Genomic DNA, 18,979 nt, shown 5'->3' with positions numbered 1-18,979 from the left:
TAGATATTATGCTTTACGTAATGGGATTTTCTCATTTATTTGCTTAGCTACAACATACTTCAAGATACTTGATGCTAAAAACATATCTAAATATACTAGCATCTTCAGATGTGACCACTCACACTGTAAAATAGACAAATACGTAAATATTGTTTTGTTATTAGAAAAGATGCCAAAACCCATGATTGTAATAAGAGATTACAGTTTTATCTATCTTATTCTTTATTGTTTAGTAAGTTGAGTTTCAAGACTTAATTTGTATTTTACCGCTGACCGTACGAAAGTTACTTTACTTCTGGTTGCATGAATATAGCTTCTTCTATCATAAGCTAGGGCTGCTGACTGTATAAACATAGAAGGTCATAAATTCAGGTCTACAACATGTGGTCTCTGTTGATATCTTTTAATTCTGAAACTGATCAATCCAGTGTGATAATGCATGATTAATGAGGAAAATTTATATTTCAATTGTGTGAATGATTTGGGTACATTGTACTAGCATATGATGCATGTGTGATGTTTCTAGATTTTTCTAATTCTTATCTCCATGAAAAATGGAGATATAGTTTTGGGTGTGTATGTCTGTGTGTGTGTGTGTGTGTGTGTGTGTGTGTGTGTATGTTTGCTTTTCCGCACCACTCCAGTCAGCATAACTCAAGAGCCTCTTGATGGATTACAATGATATTTGGTATGTAGGCGGGTGTTGTGAAGCTGAAAGTCAAGGTCGATTTTGGGCCCCCTGGTATGTGACCTTGGTACTGCAGCAGAAAGTCCATTTTTGTATCTCTTGACCTGGACGTGCTGTGGTCTTGATTTTTGGGTGGCAGATAGCTTGTGATGTAATAAAGAAGTGGTGTAGATTTGGGCCCCCTAGCTGCTTCCTCTGGAACTGCAGGGTCGTTTTTGTGAAATTCTTCTAAGGAGAATAACTGAACAAAGGAACGACGGATTTCCATGATATTTTTATTGATGAAATTCGTTGAGCGCTTTGTCAAATCACTCCGTTGCAGCGAGCGAGGTGGCCAACGTGCCGGGGGTCCAGTGGAATGCATGCTTACCGCTTGATACTTCTCAGGCTTCACCGATTTTGAACATCATTTGGGTAGGCTACTATTGGCAGGAGGTACCTTTTATGATACCACCTCGATCATAATCCTGTCAACCCTAACACTGGGTACATTCTTGTAAAATGGTCCGAAAACAAGACTTGTTGACATTCCGCAGCAAGAATAATTATCTAATAGAATTAAAGAATGATAAAACGATGGATGTTAAAAAAGGAAAGAATGTCGTGACCTGGGATTGAACCCACGACCTTCCACATGCAAGCCTTGTTTGTGATCGCTCTACCCGTTAAGCCATTGCACCGATTCTTTGATTGGATCTGTACTGATTCAAAGGCATTCCTGTGTTTCCTGTCAATAAGGGTATTCTTTGCACTATTGGCAGGAACATCCTATCAATAGATCGATCCCAGAGCACCGCACACCACCGTCAAGACGTAGAAATGAAAACATAAAGTCCACGTAGCTCAACTGGTAGCAGCTGCACAGCTGAGCCCCCGGTCACAATTAGTCTGTAACTGGGAGACCCCAGTTCGAATCCGGGGAATGGCATTCTGATTTGAGCTGCATTTGTCTTTCGGAGGGGACGTGAAATGTTGGTCCCGTGATCGCAAGCACGCTAAAAGGCACGACAACAGCTTCATTACTCAGATGCGTATCTACTGGCTGTACTTCAGATGAATAAATAAAAATGCAAATCATTTGACTGACATGAAGCTACTCTCTCATTAGTCGAATCACTACTTACCAAGCCATCATTGCTTGAACTGCTAATTGTGATGGACAGTCAGGATTGGTCCACAGCGATGTCTTTCAAGAGAGTAATGACGCACCGGCAGATGCACATGGATGAAAAGAAGTCTAAATCTGATGCATTATTTAAGACGTTCCAATGCGTTCAACAAGATCCGGCTGTCAGCAGGTGAAAACGTTTATGTGATAATACTTTAAGTGCACCGGGTGTACACTGGGGTTCTGGCTAGATTTCCTGGATTTTTCATTTTACTCAACAGTCACCACGTATATATATAACAACACTCGAACACTACGTACTGTAAATGTAGAAATGTTTGCGGTGGTTTTATGTTCGCAGTTTTCGCAGTGAGCTTTCATCGCGAACTTGAAACCACCGCGAATATTTTGGCCACCTATGACTGTAGCACTATTATACTTTCAAACGCGAACTTAAAACCAACGCGAACACCGCATTTTGTCCCTACCGCGAAAAAACCCCACGCGAACTTAAAGGCATTTACAGTAACAAGACCTGGAGGTCACTTCAAGGATTTACTCGGATGACACTCCAAGGGAACGGGGAACATGAATATGACTGTAAAGGCCTCTTTTTTCCCTAACTCAGAATCATCCTGAGACCAGCTCAACTGCTCACTAAGAGTAAGAACTAACTGACTCAGTAGGAAAAACAGAGGTTACGAAGGCTGCTCGGGTTTTGGGAAGGAGCCCTTATGATAACTCTTTTCAGTAAATATGGTCGCTTCTTAAACGTGCTCTAGGTGTTCAAAGACATGTCACAATATTCCTTTTACATTGACAAAGCAATGTATGCATGTACAACGATCACCTTAAAATGCAAAAAGAAGATATTACTGATCAAAAAGTATATAACGAAGTCCGTTTGGACTCCGTTCGGTCATTTTCGTCACAAAGAAAGGCTGTTTGAGGTGATTGAGCCCCTGCACGAAATCCGCTCTGTGCGTACTCTTTAAAACACGCGTTAATACACGAACACCTGTCTGTGACATCATACAGTTCTGTCTTCTCGCGTCATCCCGTGCATTAGTGTTTTCCTGTGCGATTATTTGAAAGTCAATGTATTTTATTTTCCCTTGTTAAACCCCCATTAACCGTTTCTCTGACGCAACTGGCAAGTCACGAAGGATTTTGCCGCCACTTTCAAACGGCACTTTCAGATAAACCTAACTTCCCTTCACCTGTAAAGCGGATTTTACCCAACAAAGAGTCACCTTGCACATGTTTAATGACGAGACGGTACATTCAAGCCCTGATATCACTCAGCACGCATCTCTTGGGCGGTACAGGATATATAAATGCGTCGATTCACAACCTTCTACAAGCCTCTGAGGAGAGCAGACTTGACGTGCTGGATCGCAAGCGGCAAGCTAGGAAGAACAGAGACCCGAGCCTAGCGCCACCGCCGTATGCCGTATGCCTCAGCTTAGTCTCTACCAGACTACCTACGCCGGCTATACGGATAATATTTCCCAGGGAAGTTTCGCCACCAGAGGGTTTCATTTGCAAGCGAGGGCGAATTATTGACCTTACCATGGACTGACTCTACTGGCTAATTATTCATTTTTGTTCCGAATTCAACTATCCATATCCCCGGTAGGAAGGCCTGGTGGAGGCCAGCCTCAGCTCTTGGGCTGCGAGAACGTTGACGTCAACGTCAAACGTGATCCAAGAAGAAGGCAAGGTAAGGTAAGGAAAGATCAAGACATTCCATCGTGTCTTCGAAGAACAAGCAAATGTAGAAAGTCAGACAGATGTAAGTAACATCCTGACACTGTCGGTATTCTGTCGTTCTCCGTCTGCTTCCAAAAGAAATACTGTGACATTCTAGAGTCTGGAATAATGCTGGGCAAGGGAAAATACTTTCGGTTAGTATTGTGTCTTGCCTTCGTCACAAATGACTGTTTGGTGACAAATTCGGCACCACACATCAACCTGAACAGTACGATAGAACCCAGTGACGTCACCGGTACAGGCAGTTTCGACAGCTCACTACCTCAAGGAGAAGTATCTACGAATTGCAGCTCGTTTGGGGCTAGCAACAACACGTCACATTTAGAAGAAAACTCGACGTCTGCTCATTTAGAATGTCTTGAGGATCAGCAGAAGATGAGCTCGGAAATGTACCAGCCCAATAGTTCTATACTTATTTTCTTGGCGTTCTTTTTAACCGGTCTCTCAGTTTTGGCAATCGCGGGAAACAGCCTGCCAATAGCGGCGATCGTCAAACTGGAGACGCTGCACAAACCGGTCTACGTACTCATGGCAAACTTAGCAGCAAGCGACATTTGCACGAGCGTGAGCGTACTGATCATGATTTTTACGGGTTACGCCTATGAAACTAAACACCCAATGGCACTGTCCCGTTTCCTCTTTACTACTATCCTGCTGTCCGGGCTGTCCTCCGCCTACAGTCTGCTGATTCTGACGGCAGAGCGCTACTGGTTCATCGCGCACGGGATGAGCTACCTCGTCAACGTCACCAACGAAAGATGCGTGGTCATGATCGTGGCCGCCTGGGTGTGGAGCTGTTTCTTTGCCATGTTGCCCAACTTCGGCTGGAGCTGTACGGCAGGATGTATACCCGTGGCAGGCGCAGGCTATCCCCCAGTTACCTGGTCCTCGTGTTGGTCTTGGTCTTCATCCCAATGGCGGCAATCGTGGGCCTCAACACGGGCATCTTCTGGTAGGCCAATTCATAGTTCTTCTTAGGGTTTTTTTTCACTGTAACTTTATGTTCACTGTTTTCACGGTCACCTCTGTACCGTGAGCTTATCATCATCGCAAAAAAATGTTGATATTATTAATGATTCTTTCACACGTCCGTTCTGTAAATCACTTGGCGCCACCGTGAAAATGTCAATTCTCCTTACACCGTGAAAATTTGCTACCGTGAAGATAAAGTGAATTACAGTATTCATATATCGTCTATGCAAAAACAAGAAAATGTTGTACATTCCTGACTTAACATACTGTTCACGAGTACTTTTGTAAATGCATTTAAGTTCGCGTGGTTTTAATTTCGCGGTTGGGAGAAAATGGAGTGTTTGCGGAGGTTTTAAGTTCGCATTTTAGACTACAGTAGACAGGGGAGAGGAGGGCAAAATATAACATAAAACCACCGGAAACATGTCTGCGTTTACAGTATTTAATACTGTAAACGCAGACATGTTTGCGGTGGTTTTATGGCGGTGCTAATAGCATGCATAGCTAGATTGTTCATATATCACATTAGTTCTTTAACCTTTAGCCCTTTGAAGTAGTCGTTTGACGCCCAATTCCCTATTGGTTACAGAGTTAGGTAGCAGGGAGAAGATTAAAATTGTTTGATATTAGACATAGTTCAATGACATGTTCGTACAAGTTCCCATACCTTGTACCTGTTACAATTGTCGTGCAACAAAGTTCTTCTTCTTCTTCCAGGTGCCTGTGGCAGCAAGTTAGCGTCATCAAACGGCAGGAAGCCGCAGTGCAGGCCAACCACCGCACCAGTAGGAAATCTTCCGTCACGATTCTCATCATCACCGTCCTGTTCCTGGCGGCGTGGCTACCGTTCTGCGTCAACATAGCCGGCGCCGTGGCCTGTCAACAGGTGAGTCCTATTGAATATTCCCCTTGGCTCTTTCGATCGAAAATTGTAGCCTCTACCAGACCCCGCGGATCGCTAGGAAAATAGTAGAAATTGGCCAAATAGAGTGAATTGTATTCCAAGGGAGTCGGCTATGGAGAGAGGGTCAAATTTTTAATCCTATAGCTGCAAGTGAAACCCTGGCAAATATTCCCCCTATAGCCGTCGTAGTTAGTCTGGTAGAGCCTACAAAAACTGTGTGTGAACTATAAGATTCCTTTTGTAGTGTGTAACTTGTGACCGAGTGTTTGGCACCGTTTAATGATCTTTAGTGAGAGTCACCTATACATATACTGTGTCATGTTGTTGATGAACTCCTTACACTGACTACGTGGAACTCCCTCGGGGACCGCTTTCCACATAACTCATTATAAGTCGGTATGCCAACAGGACTGCAGCAACGATGACCCTCCCCTGCTGGCTATCGTCGTCCTCAACTCCGCGCTCAACCCGATCATCTACGGCTTTCGGCTGAAGGAGATCCGCCGAGGCGTCAAGCGTCTCTTGTTCGGCCGCCGCGCCGTCAATGTGTTAAACCCGAAGAAGAGGACGACTGCTTTTGCTATGACGACGGTTAGAGAAGTTGAACATTGTAACAAGTGAACCACCCCTCTAGAACCGAAGTTGAACTGCAATTTCCGACACAAAAAGCTTGGTTTTGTGTGATTATTACTTTGTTCCGAATGAAACTGAGTGTCCAGGTGACCCGATATTTATGTGTTGTGAAACTTTTCAGGTTGCCGAACTTGGAAGTTTGTGTTCAAGGAACCTGTGTAATTTGTAGCCGAGTGTTAGTGAGAGCCACCTATACATTTACATATACTGTGTCATGGTACGATCTGGCGTAAATATGAATGTAATTGTTAACCTTGTGATTTGTTGATTGTGTGTGTATTCTATTGATTGTATTATCACTCACGGCTACAATTAGCCCGTGATAACTAGTAGCTTCTCGCTAGTTGGGCAACCTTGCCGGTACATGTAACTGTGTTTTCGTTCAAGTCAAACCAGTAGATAAAACAAACTGTGTGTTGGTTGGAAAGCCCTGTTTAAGTGTGACTGTGTCATGCTCAAGTACCTCAGTTTTGAAGTTGATGAACTAACTGTGTGTCGGTTGGAAACCCCTGCTAAGTGTACTGTGGTAATGGTTCATGTACCTTTTCTAAACTATTCTAAGGATCTGGCATATATGCTAATCCATGTGTTTTCTAACAAATACTCAGAATTTCAAAAATCTACATTCAGATTCACATTTGTAACTTATTTGTAACTTTTTTCCAACGTATTCCCGTCATTTTGTCACATTTCCATCATTGATAAACCACGAAAACGCAAAACACGCAAAATTTGGCTTATTTGCATATCATTTAACGGCCCCCATTTTATAATATGCAAATAAGTCAGTAAAGAACGCTAAGAAATAACCTAGTCGACGGTAACGGTCGGAGTTCGAGCGTCACAAGAAAATCACCACAAGTGAACAAACTTTAGAATGTCGCACGTTCGAACGCATGCTCAGTGGTTCGTTGGAATGATGGACAAAATGGCGGACAAGTCCAGCGTGTTACGCGCCGATTTGAGGCACAAGACATGGTCACGTAAAAACTCAATAGTCCTCGAACGAAAGGCCAAATCATGCATATAAATGTGTCCTCGTAATGTCAAGACGTTCCTCAAGCCCCTGCAATAAAGCGGGGTATCTAAACTTCTCCAAGAAGCAAGATTTCTCGAGTTAAAGATGACCCATTTTCCAAGGTTTTCCCTATGGTTTAAGTATTACACTCCGGACCAAGAACGCACCATATGGGGGTTTCGCGGCATGTGGTTTGAGGGCGACACTCCACTGTTTCCGGGTCACACTCAGCGTGACGCAGAATACTGGCAAGACAAAGCAAAAGAAATGTTTCGTGTTGATTCTGATGACAGTTGACTGTGTTCGGGCGGGAAGCGCGCAAGGAGGCGGCCCAGTACTCGTTTTAAAGTAACGATGGCATTGTATATAATGTTCTGGCACACTTTCTAGTAATACTGTTAAAACTTTTGGCTTTTATACCCTCCGAATTATAACTTAAAACCGTTCCGTTGACAACGTTAAGATTGCATTATCAAACGGGTTATACCCGCCAACTTAAGACAGGTTTGATACTGTTCTTTAGCAAAACTTCGTAAGTGTTCTATAACATACTTAAAATACTTTTCCGTTTCACGTCTGTACCTATATGGGTGTACACACGCCCTTTAGAAGGCAAGGTTGAAATTGGGTCAATGGAATGACCCAATTCTAAAAGGGAAGCTTTCCGTCCTACGTCCGTGCCTACATTGTTGTACACACGACCTTGAGAAAGCAAGATTGAAATTGGGTCGATGGAATGACCCAATTCAAAAATGAAAACTTTACGTTTGACGCTCGTGCCTATATGGGTGTACACACGCCCTTGAGAATGAAGGTTGAAAATTGGGTCAATGAAATGACCCAATTCTGAAAGGAAACTTTTCCGTCCTACGTCCGTGCCTATATGGGTGTACACACGCCCTTGAGAAAGCAAGGTTGAAATTGGGTCAATGGAATGACCCAATTCTAAAATGAAAACTATTCTGTTTGACGTCCGTGCCTATATGGGTTATACACGACCTTGACAAAGCAAGGTTGAAAATTGGGTCAATGAAATGCCCCAATTCTAAAATGAAAACTTTTCCGTCCTACCTCCGTGCCTACATTGTTTTACACACGACCTTGAGAAAGCAAGGTTGAAATTGGGTCAATGGAATGACCCTATTCTAAAATGAAAACTTTCCGTCCTACCTCTGTGCCTACATTGTTGTACACACGTCCTTGAGAAAGCAAGGTTGAAATTGGGTCAATGGAAATTCTAAAAAGAAAACTTTCCGCCCTAAGTCCGTGCCTAGATTGTTGTACACACGACCTTGAGAAAGCAAGGTTCAAATTGGGTCGATGGAATGACCCAATTCTAAAATGAAAACTTTACGTTTGACGCTCGTGCCTATATAGGTGTACACACGCCCTTGAGAATGCAAGGTTGAAAATTGGGTCAATGAAATGACCCAATTCTAAAAGGAAAACTTTCCGTCCTACGTCCGTGTCTACATGGGTGTAACGTTACACACGCCCTTGAGAAGGCGAGATTGACATTGGGTCAATGGAATGACCCAATTCTAAAATGAAACTTTTCCGTCCTACGTCCGTGCCTATATGGGTGTACACACGCCCTTGGGAAAGCAAGGTTGAAATTGGGTCAATGGAATGACCCAATTCTAAAATGAAAACTATTCTGTTTGACGTCCGTGCCTATATGGGTTATACACGACCTTGACAAAGCAAGGTTGAAAATTGGGTCAATGAAATGACCCAATTCTGAAAGGAAAACTTTCCGTCCTACGTCCGTGCCTACATGGGTGTAACGTTACACACGCCCTTGAGAAGGCAAGGTTGACATTGGGTCAATGGAATGACCCAATTCTAAAATGAAAACTTTTCCGTCCTACGTCCGTGCCTATATGGGTGTACACACGCCCTTGGGAAAGCAAGGTTGAAATTGGGTCAATGGAATGACCCAATTCTAAAATGAAAACATTCCGTCCTACCCCCGTGCCTACATTGTTGTACACACGACCTTGAGAAAGCAAGGTTGAAATTGAGTCAATGGAATGACCCAATTCTAAAATGAAAACTTTTCCGTCCTACCTCCGTGCCTATATGGGTGTACATACCCGCTTGAGAAGGCGTGGTTGAAATTGGGTCAATAGAATGACCCAATTCTAAATGAAAGTTTTACTTTGACGCCCGTGCCTATATGGGTGTACACACGCCCTTAAGCCGGCGTCAATATTCATGCGAGCGTCGGCCGAATTCGTAGATCGCCCAAAGCTCGCCGAATTTCAAAATCGCCCGAGCATTTTTGGATCAATTTGATTTCTAAAAATCGACCGAAGCCCGCGTAATCGACAGACGTCAAACGGAATGTTTTCATTTTAGAATTGGGTCATTCTATTGACCAAATTTTAACCTTGCCCTCTCAAGGGCGTGTGAACACCAACATAGGCACGGGCGTAGGACGGAAAAGTTTTCATTTTAGAATTGGGTCGTTCCATTGACCCAAATTCAACCTTGCCTTTTCAAGGGCATGTGTACACCCATATAGGTACGGACGTCAAACGGAAAAGTTTTCATTTTAGAATTGGGTCATTCCATTGACCCAATGTCAACCTTGGCTTCTCAAGGCCGTGTGTACACCCATATAGGTACGGACGTCAAACGGAAAAGTTTTCATTTTAGAATTGGGTCATTCCATAGACCCATTTTCAACCTTGCCTTCTGAAGGGCGTGTGTACACCCATATAGGCACGGACGTTAAACGGAAAAGTTTTCATTTTGGGATTGGTTCATTCCATAGACCCAAATTCAACTTTGGCTTCTCAATGTCGTGTATACACCCATATAGGCACAGACGTCAAACGGAATGTTTTCATTTTAGAATTGGGTCATTCCATTGACCCAATTTCAACCTTGGCTTCTCAAGGGCGTGTGTACACCAACATAGGCACGGGCGTAGGACGGAAAAGTTTTCATTATAGAATTGGGTCATTCCATTGACCAAATGTCAACCTTGCCTTTTCAAGGCCGTGTGTACACCCATATAGGTACGGACGTCAAACGGAAAAGTTTTCATTTTAGAATTGGGTCATTCCATTGACCCAATGTCAACCTTGCCTTCTCAAGGGCGTGTGTACACTCATATAGGCACGGACGTAGGACGGAAAAGTTTAAGTTTTAGAGTTGGGTCATTCCATTGACTCAATTTCAACCTTGCCTTCTCAAGGGCGTGTGTACACCAAGGTAGGCACGGCGTAGGACAGAAAAGTTTTTGATTATAGAATGGGTCATTTCATTGACCCAATGTCAACCTTGGCTTCTCAAGGGCGTGTGTACACCAACATAGGCACGGCGTAGGACAGAAAAGTCTTTGATTATAGAATTGGGTCATTCCATTGACCCAATTTCAACCTGGCCCTCTCAAGGGCGTGTGTACACCAACATAGGCACGGACGTAGGAAGGAAAAGTTTTCATTATAGAATTTTGGGTCATTCCATTGACCCAATTTCAACCTTGCCTTTTTAAGGGCGTGTGTACACTCATATAGGCACGGACGTCGAACGGAAAAGTTTTTATTATAGAATTGGGTCATTCCATTGACCCAATTTCAACCTTGTCTTCTCAAGGGCGTGTGTACACTCATATAGGCACGGACGTCAATCGGAAAAGTTTTTATTTTAGAATTGGGTCATTCCATTGACCCAATTTCAACCTTGGCTTGTCAAGGGCGTGTGTACACCCATATAGACACGGACGTCAAATGGAGAAGTACTTCATTTTAGAATTGGGTCATTCCATTGACCCAATTTCAAACTTGGCTTCTCAAGGGCGTGTGTACACCAACATAAGCACGGCGTAGGACAGAAAAGTCTTTGATTTTAGAATTGGTTCATTCCATAGACCTAATTTCAACTTTGGCTTCTCAATGTAGTGTGTACACCCATATAGGTGCCGACGTCAAACGGAATGTTTTCATTTTAGAATTGGGTCATTCCATTGACCCAATTTCAACCTTGCCCTCTCGAGGGCGTGTGTACACCCATATAGTCACGGACTCAAACGAAAAAGTTTTCCTTTTTTTGAATTGGGTCATTCCATTGACCCAATGTCAACCTTGCCTTCTCAAGGGCGTGCGTACACTCATATAGGCACGGACGTAGGACGGAAAAGTTTTGATTTTAGAATTGGGTCATTCCATTGACCCAATTTCAACCTTGCCGCGATTCTCAAGGGCGTGTGTACACCCATATAGGCACGGGCGTCAAATGGAAAAGTTTTCATTTTAGAATTGGGTCATTCCATTGACCCAATGTCAACCTTGGCTTCTCAAGGTCGTGTGTACACCCATATAGGCACGGGCGTCAAACGTAAAAGTTTTCATTTTAGAATTGGGTCATTCCATAGACCCAATTTCAACCTTGCTTTTTCAAGGGCGTGTGTACACCCATATAGGCACGGACGTCAAACGGAAAATTCTTTCATTTTAGAATTGGGTCTGCTTTCATGAAGGTTGCCTCCAGAGTGCCGAAGCCACCGTCTTCTTTGGGCTTCTCCAACTTTTCCCGGAACTCAGCCCCCTATGTCTCAACTAGTCTCCAAGCAGACCTACGGGTTGGCAAAGACCGTATCCAACAGGCAGAAGCCTGAGAAGGAGTTTTTATAGCCAACCCAAGTCTCATTGGCTATGAGACTTGGGTTGGCTATAAAAACTCCTTCTGCCTGTTGGATACGGTCTTTGCCAACCCGTAGGTCTGCTTGGAGACTATGTCTCAACTGCTTCTGATGCATATACGTACAAGCTTACCGCAGCGAGCACAGACACTTTAGGTGACGTATGCCCGGTAGGTGTCGTCTGTTCAGTACTGGGCGCCCAGTAAGGAGCCGGTTACATTTGTTTATTTGCACTGCATGACAAATTCTAAAATAAGAAAAGTATTCTAACATATCTTTGGATAGAACGTGAAGATTGACCACACTTCCGTGTTCGGCCGCAAGCCCTTCTGCTACGACCCGGAAGTAAATTACGCCTGATAATGCTGAAACGGTAGCACGGAAACCCCCATGCAGTGCGAAATCTACGACAGAATTTAACACAAGAAGGCTCATTTGGGGCCAACTTTGAGTGTGCAAATCTCGTTCGAAAATTATATTTGGATCGCCAAGTGTATCGCAGGAGCTTAGACAGCTTCTTGACATTACAGGGACACATTTATATGCATGATTTGGCCTTTCGTGCGAGATCTATTGAGTTTTTACGTGACCATGTCTTGTGCCTCAAATCGGCGCGTAACAAGTGTTGGTGGGGATTGCGTACATAATTTTTTTTCAAGACGTTCGCACGACACTACAAAGTCGCATCCATACGTGATGAATATTGCTGTGCTGTGTAAAAAGGTAGATTCAACTAATGATGTAGAAAAATAAACAAAAACAGATAATTTTGTTTTATGTTCCAGTTACAATACGTCCCTTTAACATTCTATCTTCTCACCTGTATCACGGTGGTCAAATTAGGCCTCAAGAGTCCCAGGCTTTTTTCGATCCCGAAGTATGTTCTTTCACGTTCGATCTGGCATGATTGACGTGAAATCGAACAGAACACGATTCTTTTGGGATAACGATACATGGATCCTAGTAGGATTGAACTGGGAAGATCAGAATCGTTTTTTATCGATAAAATTCGTTCAACGCTCTCACGGTCAAATCGCTTCTCACCAGAAGGGGTGGGGCGTGAGGGGGGGGGGTGGGGGGGTGGGGTGGGTCAATGTCATTCTCTTAGCACACTCGTATCCTACATAGACTAAAAAGCAACCTTTTTTTAGATCATGCATGAAAAAAGAGTGATATCATGGTTAAGCTATGATGTTTTTGAAGGGGTCGTTATCCTTATCACTGACAGGGTGTGTGAATGTGGCGTTGTCGTTTTCACCACCGGGATGTGTCGGAAGACTCCTAAGAGTGTAATAAAATGTTACATCAATACAAGTATGTGACAGAGATTATTTGAATTTTTTCAAGTGGAGCCAATTGATTTGTGATTGACAGGGGGCATTGTCTCAGACAACGGTAAGAAATGATTTGACGCCTGACTGTAATAAAACCCTACAAATTTATCTAAGTTAGGATTTACTGTTTACCAATTACAGTTTTCTATATTCCTTTTGTATTTCTATTTTGCAGCTCGTAGTTGACCGTACAAGAGTTACCTAACTTTTTGTGGAGTCAATAAAACTTCTCTTATCATATGCTAGGGCTGCTGTCTGTCTAAGCATATATGAGGTAACAAATTCAGGTCTACAACATGTGGTCTGATTTGATCTTTTTTAATTGTGAAACTGATCAATTTAGTGTGGTAATACATAATAGACGTGAGTAGTAAAGACGTCATTAACGTTACATTTGGTACATCTTTGTGGTGATTTGGTCCACGGTGAACTTCATGTTGGCTCTCTGGAAAATATAGTACACGGTGGTGCCGTTCTCAGGTGATATGTTTATATCAGCGGCAACACTTGACAGAATGTACAATATAAGTAAATATGTGCTAAAGATGTATATACATTTAACAGTAGGAACGCCCGATCGATAGCAAATATCAATGATAGACAATACTGCTGGTATAGTGGTTAAGATATAAGCTATTGTAAATACTATAATCGTCACATTACAAAATAAATCATACAACTGAATACGGTATTCAAATGTTAAAACAAATACACCATACAACAGTTAGAGATATTAGTTAACGTTTGATTCAAATTGACAGGTAAGGTGCAAAATGTCAAACAACCTTTTTTGCCAGACCAAAATTACATGCACAAAGCGTGAGGCGTTCTTGGTTGTCAAATTCCAATCTTTGGCATACTTTCTAACCCATGCGTAAAGATGGCGTTTTACCATTTACATAGCAAGGGACTCAATTATTATATAAAGTGCTCCACCGTGCATTCATTATTCAATACTATATGTCAGAGGCACCAGTCTAATGGAGGATTACTCTCAGTTTGCGGCTTGTACCGTTAATAAAATAAAATTAAACCAAAACGAGGATGGCTAGATAAAATCTGCGGAAAAAAACAATGAGCTGTGACATGTCAGAGCCTCAGTATAACAAGTACACACATCTTTGTCAAATGTAGACTAAAGTAAGTGCCTGGCCTTGTGGAGGAATGTTGTTGTTTTCCCGTTGCAGTCTTCCCGTGAATTTTAATCTGTGAACGTGAGTAGATAGTCAACAATGTTTACGAGCTAAGCCTTTCTGAAGTCGAGGTATCAAGATGTATATCGTCATTTATATCTTGAAAATATAACGGTACATCACACGGATCAGCCAGGCAGCTGAGGCCGAGATACGGACATCTGTGGTTACATGGAGAGCTTTATCATTGCTGCGACGTCACTAAGAATCTTCACCAGGCCTATCGGTGATTCAAGAGCATGACACTTCTACCAAGTCTTGCAGTTGTTTCACACCTAGTTACAGGGACGCATGAGTGTCCTTGAGTGTAGATCGCTTACAATGTAAACAATACAATATGACTATGCATATAGCGCACCACATCAGGCAGTTATGTGCTTAACGGAATGGTAATGAACAGTTGTGAGTTCAGAATTGGTAGGTTTTCACCATCGCAGACCGAGGCGTACACAGCACTGTCTTCTAGAAGTGTGGTGGTGTCTTTAAGGTCTGACTGTCCTCCAACCTGAATCCGACGGACTGGGATGTTACTTCCCGACAGGAATTTCCCTCTGCGATCTTGTCGTTTACTAGATGACCGCACGTAACTTGACCAGTTAGGTTCAGTCCGGGAGTATGTTGAGTTCTGGGTTTGACGACAGTTGAGTTGCAGATCTGATATCAACAAAAGTTCCTGTGGTCTGTCCTTAACATGACATCATTTTTTAAAAGAATTTTACTTCGATATTTTGAGGCCTGACAGTCACAGTTCATTGGTTCATTGTTACAAAATTTTAGATTTGAGGATTATTCCCTCTAATTTTTCAATTGATATAATATCCCTCAAGCTTATTCTCCATTGGACTGTTTGCCGCTGTCACGTAGCTCAGCACTACTTGTACATATTGATATCTGCTTGCTGCCAGCTGTAGAATTTAATCACGCTTCGGGCGAGAGAAATGTTCTACCACCAAACATCTGACGCACCGCCAGAAACTAATCTCTACTCTCTGGTTAGTGTACAATCCCATTTAGCCTAAGAAATCAACACTCTATACAGAACACCTATCATCACATACACGATCCACTAAAAACTGCTTGAATGGATCCTACTCCTTTCTCTTGGCACAGATAGAAATTACTGGCACAGCCACTGACGTCCTCATTTACAATAATTACAATACCAATCTAGATGTAACGTTAAAGCTATGGTATTTTCTTCCTAATTTTAAAAACAACATCAAACAAAAAAGTCTCTGTATGCTGGTTCCATGCGTTTTACACTAATGTTCATGAATGTAATTATAAAGATCACATAATATATTCACGACAGAATTTTCTTCCCTGAAATAAAAGTGACAAATTTGGATGACATCGGTGGCTAGAAGCTTCTTTCAGTCAGATTATAAAATTACTATTTCTCAAAGTTTTGTTTCAATTGTACCCACGTATTGGATCCCAATATCTTTAATTTCTTCATAAAGATACACGCTTTTAATGTTAACATATCCCCATCCTCAAAGCATGTCAGCGACCAATGAAGTCAACAGCAACAGTTTTAGTTACAAAGTAAAAACGGAAAAATGTAATGTTTTAGAATTTTTGTTGTCTAGTAATTTGTATGACAATTATCATCTTTGTTTTGGTTTAGTGCATTACTTTCTGAAAAGTAATAAGGATGTTTACAATAATTGCATCTTTCCTTAATGCAATAAGACGTCTACGACATGCTCTGGTTTCAGAGATGGAGACATACAAACTATGCTCAAATGTCTGTTATCCAACACAGCCCATCTCCCTCCACGCAAAAGGAAAGAAAGCAGATTTTTTGAAAGTTTAGGAATTTTTCTAGAATATTTCTCCAGCCCTCAGGACAGTCAGATAGTCCTGTGACGTGACGTCATTGGAAGATCCGACCCTCGAGTGGGCATGGACACGTGTTGCAAATGTAACACTTAGTCTAGAGGACAGGGTGTCGTAAATGAAGGAGTTGGCATGAAAACAGGACAATGATGTCTGTCTATCCAAACAAGTGAAGGCAGCTGCAGCAAAATTCTGTTGACAGCTACAGAATGGCCGCCACAGTCGGTGCATTTTGAACCATAATGTGGACTTTGAGTTTCCGTCCTGACTGGCATCCAGTCAGTATATCGCTGTGGTATCACATAATTAGTACAAGGAGAGAACCTTTTAACAAAGTTGTATCTCTTTACTTGGGGACAATTACGTTGCAAGGCGGTAATTGCTGACAATATTTTTGACAGAAATGTATTTAGTTCAAATTTGAGAAATGTAAACGCAAGCTTTAAGACGATTTTCAATGTAATAATTTGATGGAAAAAGGTCAGGTGGTCTGATTTGCAAATCAGGCACATGCCCAAATCAAAGAAGCTTGTCATTGTTTTCTTGAGTTATACTCTGAAAGATATTGACAAAACACTCTGCAATTCCAGGACAAAGCTGCTAGTGTCCGGAACTGACACTATATATACGTTTTCCTGCTTTGAAAAAGCACCGTAGCATACCCGGAACAAAAAGTACAAAAACTGGAAGTATTGCGAAAGTACCAAGTAGGCCGAAAATCAACCTTAATCTTCGTTTTCCCAAGATCTACCACATACCAAATATCATCCAAATACAATCCATCCAGAAGTTCTTACGTTTTTGCTGGCCAACATATTCGGAAACACAAACACACAGACAGACAACTTGACAGGAAGATGCACCGAAAACAACGCCACCATTATTCATGACGTTTCACGGGGTTTCTTACGGAGGGGAGCATGGAAGGACGATTTTTGGTGATTATTAATTGTATTTATTCTTTTATTTTTTAATACATAATCAGGTTTGCAAGTGGTGCTGCTCAAATGGATAAAAGACATTTGCCATTTTGTCACTAATTTACGGATCCAAATTCGGGGATTTGGGATATCGATTTTGGCGAAGCAAAGGTACATATTTTGAAAAAATAAATGTGCAAAGTTTGTGCAAAAATTTAGTTCTTAAATATTGAAATAGTACGCAAAAGGGAGGAGGTTTTGGGTCCCAGATAAAGGGTGTAGGGTCGGTTTCCATAGTGGCCAGTTGGTGTTAGGTAGTCTAAGCGGAAAGGCGGCGGGGTTTTACTCTCCAAGCAGACGAGTGGATCCGGCTGGTTTTTGACGTGTTTTTAGGCGTTTTTGTCGGGCTTTCTACTTTGTCATGTTTTGTTTAACTCACCAAGCCAAAGTTCCTCTGCTTAGAGAGTGGCAGAGCTTGGAGATTAGGTGTTAGGTGTTGTGGCGCAGGGAAGGGACGCACGCCGTGATGTGTGTATTACGGGTTCCCTCCCTCGGATCTTTCAAGGACAATAGGTGTTAGGTCGTGTGGAGTAGGGCAGGGACGCGCGCCGTGATATATTATGGGTTCTCTCCCCTGGGATCTTCCAAGGCCAGTAGGTATTAGGAAGTATGACGTAGGGAAGGGACAAACGCCGTGATCTATTAGGGGTTCCGTCCCCTGGTATCTCCCATGGCCAGTAGGTGTTAGGAAGTGTGACAATGGGGAGGGAGTCACGCCGTGGTGTGTTTCGTGTCTCCACCCCTGGTATGTCCCAAGGCCAGTAGGTGTTAGGTAGTGTGACGTAGGGAAAGGACACAGGCCGTGACATGTTAGGGGTTCCCTCCCATGGTATCTCCCATGGCCAGTAGGTGTTAGGTAGTGTGACGTAGGGAAAGGACACACGCCGTGGTGTAATACGGGTTCCCTCGCCTGACATCTCCCAAGGCTGGTGGGCATCATGCATTGTGAGGAAGGCGATATGAGCTTCTGTGACGTTTTGTCCTCTGGACAGGATTGCATCTGTGACGTTGACGTACTTCCTCAAACCTCGGTCAGCAGACTGGGATACCAAAGCTGTCCTTAGCTGTCTACGGGATCGTATGCCTTGGACTTCGGGGGCCTTTCTGTAGAAGTCGTTACTCTCGGCTTTGGTCTCTTCAGCCGATCCATATGTGGCAAAGGACCTTCCAGACCGGTCTCTGCTGGAAGCTACGGTGTTATCCCGGAAGGCCCGTCGACGCGGTCTCCTGTTGGTCACGACATGAAGCGAGGCTGCAGCGTCAGTATAGAAAGGCATGGGTCCGCTCTCATCATCTGGAATCTCACTGTAGGTGTGTTGTTGGGCAGGCCAAGGGCGCTGTGCACAAGCTTCATGATCCGGGATCTCCCAGGCTGTGCGCGGGAGAGCAGGCAGGGGACGCTGTGCTACGGCTGTTTGATCTGGGATCTCACTGTAGATGGGCTCGATGGACAAGAGAACAGCCGGCAATGACCTACAGGATGCCGAGTCATCTGCGGCGCCCTCGCGTCTGCATGTTACCGCAGGGAGAGAAGATGACCGTACCGCGCCGGAAATGACGTCATCTGGAACCTTTGTGTATATGTGGGGGATGCCAGGCAGAGGCCTGTGAGCAGCGGCTATGTCATCTGGGATCCCGCAGTAAGTAGGTTCGATGGACTGTAGGACAGCGGGCAATGACCTACAGGAGGCTGCGTCATCTGACGTCAGCTTCCTTGGGCAAGCAGGGAGGGAAGCCGACCTCAACAAGCCGGGGAGGGCAACTCCAGGTGGGATGATCCAAATGTGTGCATCGTCGCTGGCACTCTCATCCTCCGTGTTAGACCTCGCTGAGCACAACTTCCATACCAACACTACAAGGCACATCGCGGACAAACTGACCAC

General features: G+C 43.3%; 1 protein-coding gene across 1 annotated transcript; it reads left to right on the top strand.

Moving 5' to 3' along the window:
• The first annotated feature begins 4,097 nt into the window (after positions 1–4,097).
• Positions 4,098–6,066, top strand: LOC136445104 (lysophosphatidic acid receptor 1-A-like). Its single transcript, XM_066442964.1, has 3 exons — positions 4,098–4,465; positions 5,259–5,427; positions 5,854–6,066. The coding sequence occupies exons 1-3, from the start codon at positions 4,098–4,100 to the stop codon at positions 6,064–6,066; spliced, it is 750 nt and encodes a 249-aa protein (XP_066299061.1).
• The last annotated feature ends 12,913 nt before the right edge of the window (positions 6,067–18,979 follow it).

This window comes from Branchiostoma lanceolatum, chromosome 11 (assembly GCF_035083965.1).
Source record: "Branchiostoma lanceolatum isolate klBraLanc5 chromosome 11, klBraLanc5.hap2, whole genome shotgun sequence".
Taxonomy (NCBI): domain Eukaryota; kingdom Metazoa; phylum Chordata; class Leptocardii; order Amphioxiformes; family Branchiostomatidae; genus Branchiostoma; species Branchiostoma lanceolatum.
Note: the sequence above shows the minus strand (reverse complement) of the source record. Positions and strands in the feature narration are given on the sequence as shown.